Source organism: Chiloscyllium punctatum, chromosome 2 (genome assembly GCF_047496795.1).
Source record: "Chiloscyllium punctatum isolate Juve2018m chromosome 2, sChiPun1.3, whole genome shotgun sequence".
Taxonomy (NCBI): Eukaryota; Metazoa; Chordata; class Chondrichthyes; order Orectolobiformes; family Hemiscylliidae; genus Chiloscyllium; species Chiloscyllium punctatum.
In genome coordinates, this window is record NC_092740.1 from 74,479,803 (window position 1) to 74,494,034 (window position 14,232).

The following is a 14,232-nucleotide window of genomic DNA, read 5'->3' on the forward strand; positions in this document are numbered from 1 at the left end:
TAGGTGAGCACTTTGGTGATAATGACCACATTTCAGTTACATTTACTTTAACGATGGAAAGGGACAGGTATATACCGCAAAGCAAGTGTTATAGCTGGGGAAGGCAATTATGATACGATTTGGCAAGATTTAGGATGCACAGGACAGGAAAGCAAAACTGCATATGATGGACACAGTTGAAACATGAGCTTGTTCAAGGAATTGCTACTGTGTGTCCTTGATAAGTACGTACCTGTCAGGCAGGTAGAAAGTGGTTAACTATGGTTTACTAAAGAAATTGAATCTCTTGTCAAGAAGAAGAACAAGGCTTATACAAAGATGAGGTATGGAGGCTCAGTTATGGCACTTGAGAGTTACAAGCTAGCCAGGAAGGACCTAAAGAGAGCTAAGAAGAGACAGGAGGGGACTTGGAAGTCTTTGGCAAGTAGGATCAAGGAAAACCCTCAAGCCTTCTATTGGTATGTCAGGAATAAAAGAATGACTGGAGTAAAATGAGGGCCAGTCAAGGACGGTAGTGGGAAGTTGTGCATGGAGTTGGAGGACATAGGAAAGACATTAAATGAATATTTTATCTGTATTCACACAGGAAAAAGACAATTTGTTGAGGACAATACTGAAATACAGGCTATTAGACTAGATGGGATTGACGTTCATAAGGAGGATGTGTTAGCAATTCGGGAAGGGGTGAAAATAGATAAGTCTCTTGGGCTGGATGAGATTTATCCTAGGATCCTCTGGGAAGCCAGGAAGGAGACTGCAGAGCCTTTGGTTTTGATCTTTTTGTCATCATTGTCTATAGGAGTTGTGCCAGAAGACTGGAGGATAGCAAATGTTGTTCCCTTGTTCAAGAAGAGGAGTAGAGACAACCCTGGTAATTATAGACCAGTGAGCCTTACTTCGGTTGTGAGTAAAGTGTTGGAAAAGGTTATAAGAGATAGGATTTATAATCACCTTGATAGGAATAGGTTGATGAGGGATAGTCAACATGGTTTTGTGAGAGGTAGGTCATGCCTCACAAACCTTATTGAGTTGAGGTGACCAAACAGGTGGATGGGGGTAAAGCAGTTGATGTGGTGTAAATGGCTTTCGGTCAAGCATTTGATAAGGCTCCCCACGGTAGACTATTGCAGAAATTATGGAGGTATGTGATTTAGCAGTTTGGATTAGAGATTGGCTAGTTGTAAAAAGATAGGTGGGTGGTTGATGGGAAATGTTCATCATTGAGTTTAGCTACTAGTGGTGTATTGCAAAGATGGTTTTGGGGCCACTGCTGTTTGTCATTTTTATAAATGACCTGAATGGGGGCGTGGAAGGATGTGTTAATAAATTTGCAGATGACACTAAGGTCGGTGGAGTTATTGGATATTGCTGAAGTATGTTGCAGGTTACATAAGCTGCAGAGCTGGGCTGAGAGGTGGCAAATGGAGTTTTATGTGGAAAAGTGTGAGGTGATTCACTTTTGAAGGGGTAACAGGAATACAACGTACTGGGCTCATGCTAATATTCTTGGCAGCGTGGATGAGCAGAGAGACCTCTGTGTCCATGTGCATAGATCCCTGAAAGTTGCCACCTAGGTTGATAGGACTATTAAGAAGGCATACAGTGTGTTAGCTTTTATTGGTAGAGGGATTGAGTTTCGGAGCCACGAGGTCACGTTGCATCTGTGCAAAGTTCTGGTGCAGCCGCACTTGGTGTATTGCATACAGTTCTGGTTGCCACATTGTAGGAAGGATGTGGAAGCATTGGAAAGGCTGCAGAGGAGATTTACCAAGATGTTGCCTGGTATGGAGGGTAGTCTTATGAGGAAAGGCTGAGGGACTTGAGGCTGTTTTTGTTAGAGAGAAGGTCGAGAGGTGACTTAATAGAGACATACAAGATGATCAAGGGATTACATAGTGAAAGCCTTTTTCCTCAGATGGTGATGGCTAGTATGAAGGGACATAGCTTTGAATTGAGGGGTGATAGATATAGGACAGATGTCAGAGGTAGTGTCTTTACTCAGAGAGTAGATGGGGCGTGGAATATGCTGCCTGAAAGTCGTATACTTGCCAACTTTAAGGGCATTCAAATGGTCATTGGATAAACATATGGATGATAATGGAATAGCATAGATTATATGGGCTTCCGATTGGTTTCACAGATCGGCGCAACATCTGTTGTTCTATTGTAGCTAGTGGTGTTTCCATGCACCTCTGCTTTTGTCCTTCCAGACAATGGAGGTTGCATGTTTGGAAGGGAGCCTTGGTGAGTTACTGCACTGTATCCTATGGATGGTACACAGTACTGCCAATGTGCATCAGTGATGAAGGAAGTGAATATTAAAGTTGGTGGCTGGGCTGCCCATCTAGTGGACTGCATTGTTCTGAAGGTGTTGAGTCCCTTGAGTATTGATGGAGCTGTACTTGTCCAGGCATGGGGAGAATATTCCACCAAATTCCTGACTTGTGCCTTGGACAGGCATCAGGGTGAAAGGTGGTGAGTTTCTTGCTGCAGAATTCTGAGCCACTGAACTCCTTTGTAACCACAGTATGAATATGGCTGATCCAGTTCAGTTTCTGATCAATGGTAGCCTCAAAGATATGTATTTTGGGGTTTCAGCAATGGTAAAACCATTGAATGCCACTGGACGATGGTTAGATTCTTATTGGTGATGGTCATTGCATTATGTGGCACCACACATCAGCCAAGCCTGGTTATTGACTAGGTTTTGCCACATATAAACATGGATTGCTCCAATATCTGATGAGTTGAAAGGGGAATTAAACATTAACAATCATTAGTGAACATTCCTCACTTCTGACCTTATAATGGAAGTAAGGTCATTGATGACATAGCTGAAGTTGGTTGGGCCAGAGATACTATCCTGAGGATGCCCTGTAGAGATTTTCTGGAGTAGTGATGATTGACCTCCTGTTCCTTGGATGCTGCCTGACCTGCTGTGTTTTTCCAGCACCATTCACTTTGATTCTGATCTCCAGCATCCGCAATCCTCACTTTCTCCTGACCTACAACAACAACCATCTTCCTTCATGCTAAACATGATTCCAACCAGTGGAGAGTTTTCCTCCATTGATAAATCGGGATATAATGACAGTATGTACAAAAGGCACCACATTAAACAGGGGTGACTTTAATCCTCATGTTAATTGTAAAAGGCAGATGTGCAGAGAAAGCCAAGAGGAAGAATATAGAGTGTATTTAGGAACAATATGCTATGGATTCCACAAAGGATCAGGTTATTTTGGATCTAGTTATGTATAATAAGGTAGGTTTGAGAAGTTATCTCAATCATCAAAATGATCTCCCAAGAAAATAGTGAGCATAAAGTGGTAGCATTTAATATTCGTCTTGAAAGAAAGAAACAACTTTGCTAAACTTAAATGCAGCTAAGTACAAAGGAATGAGAGCAAAGCTAGCAGATAAAGACTGCGCAAGGAGTTCAATAGCAAAGACCATTGAGGAAAAATGGCAGACATCTGAGAAAAATACCTCATGGCTCACAGTGAGAAATAAAGATTCTAGGAAGGAGATAAATCAATCATGGTTAACTAGGACTGTGTCAAATTGAATGAGAAATGGACACAAGCAATGCAAAGGTTAGTGGCAAACCAGAAAATTGGGAAGGATTTTTTAAAAAAAATCAACAAAAGATATGTTAAGTTAGTTATTAGATGGAAAATTTGGGGAACATGTGAGTTGTACACTTTGGAAAGAAAAACAGAAGAGCGGAATGCTATTTAAATGGAGGAAAGAGTGTGGAACTCTACAGTAAAGAGGATTAAAAGAAAAATAATGTGGATGCTGGAAATCTCAAACACAATATGCTGCAGAAAATCAGCAGGTCTGACAGCAAATATGTGGAGATAGAAACTGAGTTCGCATTTGCAACCTGAACTATTCATCAGAACCCAAATCGGTTCTGAAGTAGTCATACCAAACTCAGAACATGAACTCTGTTTTCTCTCCACAGATGTTGTCAGATCTGCTGAGTTTCCCCAGCACTCTGTTATTGCACTGAGAGATTTCAGAGTTCTCATCCAAAAATCACAAAGCTTACAAGTTTAGCTCATAATTGAGACGGCTAATGGAAAGTTGACCGACGCTTCAAGGGGAATGGAGTATTAAAGTAGGCAAGACTTTCTATAACTATAAAAGGCACTAATTTTGGTCCCCTATCTAAGGCACTGGGGGCAGTCCAGAGAAGGTTCATTAAATTGATCCAGGTGTGGAGGAAGTGACATAGGAGGTGGAGTAGTTTGGACCTGTACTCATTGGAGTTAAGAATAAAAGTTATAAAAGTTGACCTTATTAAAACACACAAGAATCTTACAGGTCTTGATACTTTAATTTAGGAGAAGTTCTTTCCCCTTGTGGAAGAGTCTAGAGCCAGAGGGGATCATCTTAAGAGTAAGGGATCTCTGAGTTAGGATAATTCTGTGAAGGGGTTTCTGCTGAGGGGAGCCAATGTGGAAATCTTTACAATGCATTTTAGAGATTGTGTCATTAAGTATAGTCAAGGCTGAAGTAGACAGATTTTTAATCAGCAAGGGAATAATGTCGATAGTGAAAAGGCAAGAGAGTGGAAATGAGGATTCAGATTCACCATGGACACACTGACTGGTGCAGGAGACACGATGGGCTGAATAGCCTACTTTTGCTGCTTTGCCGCATGGTGCTATTGGCTCCAGTTTCATAGTGCTGTTTACTGCTTACTTACCCTTAGAAATTCAGCTCCTTCATCCATGTTTGATCCAAGGCTGTAATGATGTCAGGAGCGAATTGGCCCTGATGGATCCTAAACTGGGTATTCTAAGCTGTTCGATGACTTTGCTGATGATGGAGCATAGACCGACAATTGCAACGAGCTGGGTTAGATTAGTCCTGCTTTCAATATGCAGGATATACTTGGGTAATTTTCCACATTGTCAGATGAATACAGTCATACTGGAACAGTTTGGGTAGGGAGATGGTCTCCACTACTATTGACTGAAATGGTTCATGGCCCATAGCCTTTGAAGTACCAATATCATCAACCATTTCTTTATCTCATGGAGTGAAATGCAATATTTGATTAAACCAGTATTCAGGGATATCACTGACTTTGGCCTCCTTATATGCTTTTTCTTTCATCTTTATATTGGCCTTCCTTGGTTAGCTGTGGTCAGTTTCTCTCTTTTAGAATCTTTTCTCCCGAATGGGATGTATTTTTGTTGAGTCATAAATTACCTCCTTAAATGTTTGCCACTGCTCACTTACTTTCATCTTGATTATTTATCTGCCTAGTCCACTTTAGCTAACTTTATCCTCATTTCATTATAATCCCCTTTAAGTTAAACGACATTGCTTCTGACCCAAGTTTCTCACTCTTGAATTGAATATCAAATTCTATCATGTTATGATCACTACTTCCTAGGGGTTCTTTTACTTGGAAGTCATTTATTAAACTTGCCCCATAATTCATTACCAGATCCAAGGTATTTGGCTGCCTCATGTAATGCTATAGGAAACTTCACCCACTATATAAATTTGTTGCTGTAGCTACCCATTCCATTGTGATTAACCCAAACAATGCAAGATTGAGGTCACCCATCATTATTGTTCTATTCTTTTTACTTGCTTTTTAAAATTTATTTATAACCTTTCTCACAGAGTGGCTACTGTTTGACCACATTAGAATGGTAAATTCCTTCCCTAAAGGACATTAATGAACAAGATGGATTTTATGACAATTGTAGCCATTAGGCTTGCTTTTAATTGCAGATGTTCTTCTTCTCCAATTCAAATTCCATACTTGTCATGGGATTCAAACTCATGTCCCAGAATACTAGCTTGGGATTCTAGATTATTGGTCCAGTGACATTACAGTTACATTGTTGTTTCTCCCACCTATACTCAGAATCCCTCGAAACTAAAGAAGCACCCAAGCTACCACACTGCTCCGCCCTTTCCAAACTTCCTCTACCCTCATCCTGAAACTCAGGGAACCCCTCAAATATTCCCAAAAAGAAAACAGATCAAAACATCTACTCACAAACCTCAAACTTATTTCCATAGCTCCAGGACCAGCAATGTTTGTTGACACTAAGAGCACATTTCTCAATGCCCATTACATCCTAAAGCTCAGAGCTAACGTCCGTGTTGCTCACTTCAGTGGTGTCTGAACTGCATGGCTTCCTGCTGCATCTCTAGGCATTCCTTAAAATATTGTTAGGGCCTGTCACCCAAATCTCAATATAACATCGGACATACTCTGAAATCTTCCTAATCTGAACGAGTTATCATCCCTGATAACACTCCTTGATAATAACAACTTTAGATTTCTAATGCTTCCTTCTCACCATTACTTTTGTTGGGAGAGGATTAGCTTCTTGAGCTTGTGCTGCCATTCAGTTAGATATTGGTTAAGTCTATTAACCTGTCACTCTTTACAAAGACCAAGGGAATTCAGTACAAAATCAGTTAACGTTTTGCTAGATTTGTATCAACCTCTAATTAGATCATAACTGGGAGTGTTGCATTCAGTTTTGTTCATGACACTTTAAGAAAGATGTGAATGCCCCTGAGAGGGGGCAGAGGAGATTTAGTAGAATTCAGGGACGAAGGGACATACCTAGAAGGTTAGGTTCGAGAAAGTTGGATTATTCTCATTTGAATAAAGGAACTTGGTAGGGATGTTACTGATAGTAGATATGGTCTCAATGGATAAAGCAACCTCCTCTCTGACTTGATGGCACTTGCCCTTTCGATCATGATTTTTTTCCTTTCCTGAAGTAGTCTCTCTTCCTGTGCTTTACGTGAACTGCGGCTGGATTAGACATTCAGGAAGGGTAGCTGAAGACGGGCCATTAAAACTAATTTAAGAACCTGCTGCTGAGTAGAATTGGTATTCTGGAAGGGTGAGATCAAATGGATCTAGATTCCAAATCATTGGAACTTCAGCTATTTCCACACAAATTTTACACTTGATTTCAATGTTACCCATAACCCAATGGCCCTTTAGATAACATGAAATGACAAAGCCACAATGATCAGGTTGGCAACTTGCAATCATTTGTGTGCACAGCAGCAAGACAAGATACTATAGTCACAAAACTTGGCATCCCTCATAGTATTTATGTTCTGTACTTGTGGAGTAAGGGCAGAAACACAATATTAATAATTGCAGCTCCCACTCGAACTGAAATTTGCCACTTCTTTAGGCAGTGTATATTTTGTCAAAGGAAAACAAGTTGAAATACATTACTTCAGGCAGTGAACCTCCTGATTGTGAATGTACAAACCTGGTATTGAAGCCACTCAAATGAATCCTGATATGAAAACAAGCAATATTGTCGAAGAAGGAAATGAATTTGCAGAGTGTGACACGTTTCTCGGTTTATCTTGTCTTTATTCTAACTCAGGCTCTCAATGGCTGAAAGGGACAATGCAAGCACACGATATGAAACTTGCACAATTCAACACCAAAAAAAAAGGAAATTTTACTCAAAAACGGATGAAAAAAGATCAGTTGTAAGAAATGAAGAAAAAACCGCACCGAGTATAGTACTGTTTGACATTTGAGGTTGTATGTTAAGATATATCAATATTCCTGTTTAAAAAGATTTATACTCTGCATCTGGACCAGTTATGAGGCAAAACGGAGCACTGTTCCATCACCCTACTCTGCAGTTCAAAGTTAATGGGATACAGATGTATTGTAACAGATTAAGCACACTCCAAAGCACAAAATAAATCAGAACTCAGTGTAGGATCCCAATAATGTCCATGGCTAGAGAAGAATCACAACATTCAATACAATAAAACTACAGCAGAACAGTCTGTTTTATTACATTATGTAATAATTAAAGTCTTTTTTACAACATACATTTGAGTTGTGAATTGAATGTTAGGGATGTGGAGCGGAGGGAAAGTGATTGTGTCAACATCACAATATTTTACATATTACACAACCAGTATCTGACTGTTGTATCTAAGAGTGTATATCAAGGGTGAGCTTCAAAGGTACGCAAAGGGGCAAAGAAGGGTCCACAAAGAAACTGCCAAAAAAAAAAATTTCAGGGCATTACATTTTGTATCAATTCAATTTTCGTGAATACTTTGTTGGCTTTTCAATATGAACAAATCAGGACTTATTTCTGAATAAAAAGCATTGGTGAATTTCTCATGTTAAAATCCAAACAACATATTAAAATTGCACTCAGACATAACTTACAAACAATCGCACAGCATGAACAATGAAAAAAAAGGCATGAGAAACAGCCAACACATCATTTGTCTGAAACATGCGCAATTAATTTTAAAAATTGTCCTGAAGGAATGCATCAATGCTAGTTGACATAATGAAGTATTGACATGGAGGAGACAATAGCAGAATATGTATGCACCCTTGTTACAAACTTTGGTCTAGTTCCTTATGGAATTTTCCAGCTACCACTCTAAATCACTAGCCAGCTTGCAAGTAAGTGTCCAACTGAAGAAAAGAAAACTGCAAAAAAAGTCAGTAAAAAAATAAAAAAAAAGAAAATTCGTAACAGCTCAATCAATAAAAACCTTATTTCTACAATATTTAACAGGTAAAAACACTATTCAGCGTGCATGATAAACTGAAAAATGTAACTGTAAAACAATAATTAGAAACAGTTGTGCCAAAAGGTTTTCACTATCCTCCTGGCTACACATATTATAGCAGTGTTACTCCAGCAGGAACCAGCCTGCTGTAAGACTGCTTTGCCAATTCAATAACATTTACAATGTAGGTTTATTGGTGCCTTCAACTGAGGCACAAGCCAATTGGATATCATAGCAATTGCCCACCAGTCACAAGTAAAAACATTATTAAAGCACATCTGTCTTTCCGGATTAGCCAATGGGAATACATCATGTTACAGCTGAAATGAAGTAAAAATGAAAGGAAACACTCCCACAGAACTGTAGACCAGTTTCAGATCTCCTGCAATTACATGGTGTTAGGTGGTCAGCATTGGCACGACTATGGGATGATAAATTAAATTCGATTTCTCTGGACATTGACGTGTCAGAACCCATATTCTTTCAGACAGCACTTACTCCAAATGGACACCAAACATTTAGCAGAAACATTTTTTTAAAAAGGGGGTGAAACCTTTGTAGACTACTAGCTAGAAATGTACACAACTGATGTTGTAAGGCACAAATTTACACATGGAAGAAGAGATTTGTCACAGATGTATTCCCAGTTAGAATCAGCATAGCAGGAGTATGATTTATGCATGGTAACAGCTTGCCTTTCAGCACACTCCATCCATTACTATCATTTGCTGTGCCATGTGCAAAATTGAGTTGGCGAGCACATGATGTGCTAGTGCCTGCATTTCAAATATCAATTACTGACAAAATTAACAGGACTGTTTAATCCTCATACATCCTCTTCATAATAGATAGTGATTCCACTTATGTCTATGATATCAGAGTTTTGTTCCCTCCCTCTCCTAATCGTCAAACAGAACAAACCTGAATATTTTAATTGATTCACTCCCTCCTTTCAGTTTGTCATGGATCATGAAATGAACCTTCCACAGTAAAATAAATATCCCTTTCTTTTTACTTTTTTTTCTCCCCTCCCCAAGCACTTTGATAACCCTGTCAGCAGCTGAGTAGAAACACTGAGCTCAGTTTTCCACCTCCATACTGTTAGTGGACTGTTACTTTTTTTAAAAAAAGCATCAAATGTCTCCAGTTAATTGACTTGCTTTAAATAATTACAAACATTACATTTTAGACTTCTTTTTGATTCTTTTTAAAGAGATATCCATAAATTCATTTGAAGGAATCAGTCATGTTTTGAAATAGCACTTAAATAATAAATACCAGGAGCTATTAGTGTTAATAGTCACATTAATCATTACATGAAGGACAACAGCAGAGACATAGGCCAAAGCCCTGCCTAAATGGCAGATATCTGCTGCTTAAGCGGATGTAACACTGAGAGGCATTTCACAGTATCTGCAAACAGTAAACTTCAGCTAATGTTAAGTCTGAGTCACCTTCTTCAGTGCTTGGTTTTTAAACTTCTCTCCTTAGAGAGTAATATGATGTAGAGTCAAGGAGACATTACATGTTTGCCACAGTCTTGTGCTTTTGGCTCATCATCCCACCAGCATGTTCATGTGCATCAATCATGAACCCTCTCAAACAGAAGTTCAATAGCTAACCCTGCCTTCAAATGTTGAGTTCAGTAGCTGCAGCAGTCGTAAGAAAATATTCCACCTTTTTTTTCCAGGGAGAAGGGAAAGAAATATCCTCAGCTTAACAACAGCTTTCTTTAAAAAAAAGAACACAAATCTAGTGTTGCAGTTGAAAGCACTGACTCAAGAAGCAGGGTTCATATAATTTTCTACCTCCCACTGTGATTATGTACATGTATCATTTGGCTTGGTGGAAGCTGAAAGGGGAACAAACGTGGGTTTTGGTGGAACATCTGGTTTTATGGAGGGTGTGCGTTTGATCCCAGATCTTGGCAGAGAGTTGTATGGTGCATTGATGCTAGATCTCCTGGATACGGTTACAGCCTGTGTCTGAGGCTGACCTGCGTTCACTAACATAGAGTCTACTCTTTGTGGTGCAGGAGGAGGATTCTCTCCTCTGTTAAAACTCGGGTTCCTAGAAAGGTGGGAGGAATTAGAGGAGTTAGTATTGTGATTTCGTTTGAATGCAGATGATTGAGGATTTCTTTGCAAAGAATTGCTAGGATAATTTCTCTTATATTCCATTGCAAATGAAGGAGTAGGAACATCCAGTCGCTTGCCCAGAGAATTCTGGGGCAACCCAGTATTAGTGGATCCAAGTGAGGCTTCCCTCTGAGGAACTTTAGGTGGCACCTGATCTAAGTTTGCAACTAATCCGTGACATGGACTTTTCATGCTCCGATATTCCAACGTTGCGTTCTGATCTTCAATGGTAATTTGTTCCATTGCTCGGATTCCTTGATCTCCGTATTCATGCTGAAAACTCTGTTGAGTCGTTGGGAGGACCACGACACTTGGAATGTGGTTGGGAGAAGCATGGAGAGGAAGATCCATGGGGATCACTGGTGATCCCATGGATGCCAGATCTTTTGTACAGGCATTGATTAGATTCTGGTTCCTTTCCCATTGGCTGCTCCCACGGCTGAGTTTTCGTTTCTGCTGCAAAGTTGGCGTTGACTCTGGAGTGGGCAGAGCTGTCAGGTCCAAGTGATGCTGGTCAGCTTTGATCAGCATCTTTGTTGTGCCATTCGGAGTTACTATTTTACCGTTATGCATCAGTGGAGTTAGTAGCGCTTCCGGTTTCGGTTCCTTTGTCTGAGCATCAAACAAGCCACCAAGTTTCGTGACACTGGTCATGGAACCCCTGCGAGAATGAGGCAAGTCTTTCTCTTTGCTTTGCCCGACGTCAATGTCTCTGCGTCGGTGATCACATATGCAGTAAACGATTATTCCTGAGAAAACTGCCCCCATGACAAAGGCGAGAATAACCGCAATGGCCAAAAGGGTAACTGGAACAAGCTGGTCGTGACCTTTGAGGTAACTTTCACGGATTACTCCTGAAACATTAGATAGTAGAAGAATTTAGTTCACAAGAAACTAATTTCTGTTCTCTTATAAACAGAGATCTTCATTAACGTCAATATATACATGATACTGCAGCCTGTAAAATAATGCATGATCTTTATTATCCAGGACAATTGTGAACTGTAAAATTATGAGTTTTATTATGACATACATACCATTCAGAATGACTATCAACATCAGTTATTTGGTACAGCAAAGTCTCCAGTATCCTGAAAAGCTTTTTTTAAAAAAAAAATGCAATTTGAACAAAACGCATTGAAGAAAAATTAAATATTCTGAATCTGTACAAATATCTCGTGACCAATTCTCTGTTGGTCCAAGGAGTAAATGGATGGCCAAGGTAATTTGTCCAATAAAGCAGGAAGGCCAAGTTTCCAGTGCTAGTATGTGCTGAGTTAGCAGTCCGTCAACTAAACAACACTGGAAATACTGTTGATGTTTCTAGACTTGCAAGGCATTAGAAACATTATCAGTCAGGGTTTAATCAATGATACTATTTAATGCCTTTTTCTTCTAAAGTGTATGCAGGCCTGAAGAGAATCAGCTTGGCTGCTGACACATTCTGTAACGGCTCACAGTTGAAGATTGATCACTTGGGCAAGGTGTTGGGTAATCATTTGTATCTTAGAACTGTTATTTAGCATGAGTCATCTATTCAGGACTGGGGAAAAACAGAAACTGTTTTGTTGTGGAGAGACTCAGCCTACAATATTGCAATTTGACAATCAGCGGGAAAAGGAAACTCAGTGGCAACCGGAGGTTCCGACCTCACATCTGCCTGCATCCAATTCTGGAGAGCTGCCACTTCACAAAAACAGTCATCCAAGTTATTGTTACTTCATAATTTCTCCAACATTCTTCTTGCTAGCCTCCGAAGCTCTAAGATACACAAATTCTCAATTCATTCAGATTTGAGAGATCATGTCCTATTCCAAATACTTATTTTTTTAACTACTTCCTCTTCCAAAAATTTCAAAATCTTTTCATCTTTACAACCTTCCCCAAACCTACAGATGCTTCATTTCCCTATACATATTTAGCCTTAATTCCAGTGCATGTACTGTACATTCCTCTTGCCTGTGTTAGTAGTATATCTTTTAAAACCACCCCCACTGTGCATGCAAACCTCTTCCTGAACAGCTGTTTTGTTGTCTCAGTCAGAGCTTTTAAAAACCTCAAGTACTGCTCTGGACCAGGCCTAGCATTTGCTGCCCAAGTCCTTTGCTACTTTTTAAATCTCCACCATTCATCAAATCAGTTGCTTTGGCGTAGTCATTCACCATGGCTATCCACATGTACAGGTGACACGCGCTGGTATATTTTTGCTAAGTGAATGATAATCACAAAAACATAATAGCAGGAGCATGGTTAAGAAAACCAACAGATTTGTACACCACAACTGGCAGCAAGCTGGCAAAAGAAGCAGGCAGACAGGAGGGAGGTGCGCTGGTGAAGAGGGCCAAGGAACGGCAGGCTGGCCTGAGCATTTTACCTTAGTGGTAATGCTTTTTCCTTTTCATCCAATACCCTCTTGATTGCCTTGAAAAGACCCACCACCACCACAACTCCAGGCAGTTGATTTCAAACCTCGACAATTTGATGTGTGAAAACATTTTTCTTCCTCATCTTGCGTTTGCTTCTATTACCAAATCCTTTAAAAGTGCACAAACTGGTTCTTCATTCTTTCATGAGCAAGAACAACAGGGCACGAAGATATACATAATTTAAAATCAAGAAGAGTTAGTGTGGTTTCATGAAGAGAAATTATGCCTGACAAATTTAGTGGAATACTTTGAGCTGGTAAAATTCAGAATAGATAAAGGGAGACCAGTACGTGCAATATATTTGGATCTCTGAATGGTGTTTGACATAAGGCCACTCCATAAGCTAACAGCTCATGGTGTTGGGATATGGGGGCATTTTCAGGATGGTAACTTGTAACTAGTGGAGGGCCACAAGGATCAGTATTGGGGCCACAATTTATATTAATAACTTGAATGAGGCAAGTGAATGTACCATCAAAATGTTTGTGGATAACAAAAGTAGATTGTAAGGTAGATGGTGAGAAAGACACAGATTCTGTAGAAGGATATGGACAGATTAAGTGGATGCTCAAAATCTTCTCAGTTGAAACAATGTAGGAAAGTGGAAGGTTATGCAGGAGGAGGAGGAGTTGAATATTATGCAAATAGGAAAAGACTGCAGAAAGCTGAAACATAAGAATTTGGAGGTCATCGTGCATTAATCATGAAGAACTAATATTTAAGTGGAATAGATTATTTGAGGATATCTGGTCAGCATGGATGAGTCAGACTGAAGAGCCTGTTTCTGTGCTGTATAACTCTATGACTCTATATGTTCAGTAGATGACTGAGAAGGTAAATGGAATGTTACCCTTTATTTTAAAGAGAATAGAGTTTAAAAATTGGGAGGTTTTGCTAAAACTATAGGTGGCACTCGTCAGACCACAGCTGGAATACTGTAAAGAGTTTTGGACCTCTTATCTAAGGAAAAGGTATACTGGTATTGGAGACAGTCCAGGGAAGATCACAAGGTCGACCTTGGGTTTGCAGGGATCTTCCTACAGAGGAGATGTTGAATAAGTTAGCTCTGTACTCATTGGACTTTATAGAGAAACATGTAG

General features: G+C 39.7%; 1 protein-coding gene across 9 annotated transcripts in view; it reads right to left on the reverse strand.

Moving 5' to 3' along the window:
- Nucleotides 1–7,803: 7,803 nt before the first annotated feature.
- Nucleotides 7,804–14,232, reverse strand: part of sema6a (sema domain, transmembrane domain (TM), and cytoplasmic domain, (semaphorin) 6A) — a 150,081-nt gene continuing 143,652 nt past the window's right edge. For all 9 annotated transcript variants that reach the window (XM_072584241.1, XM_072584293.1, XM_072584279.1 and 6 more), the window contains one exon: nt 7,804–11,560. In XM_072584241.1, the coding sequence (XP_072440342.1) occupies nt 10,389–11,560 (1,172 nt within the window). In that variant the 3' untranslated portion in view covers nt 7,804–10,388. The remainder of the gene's footprint in view (nt 11,561–14,232) is intronic.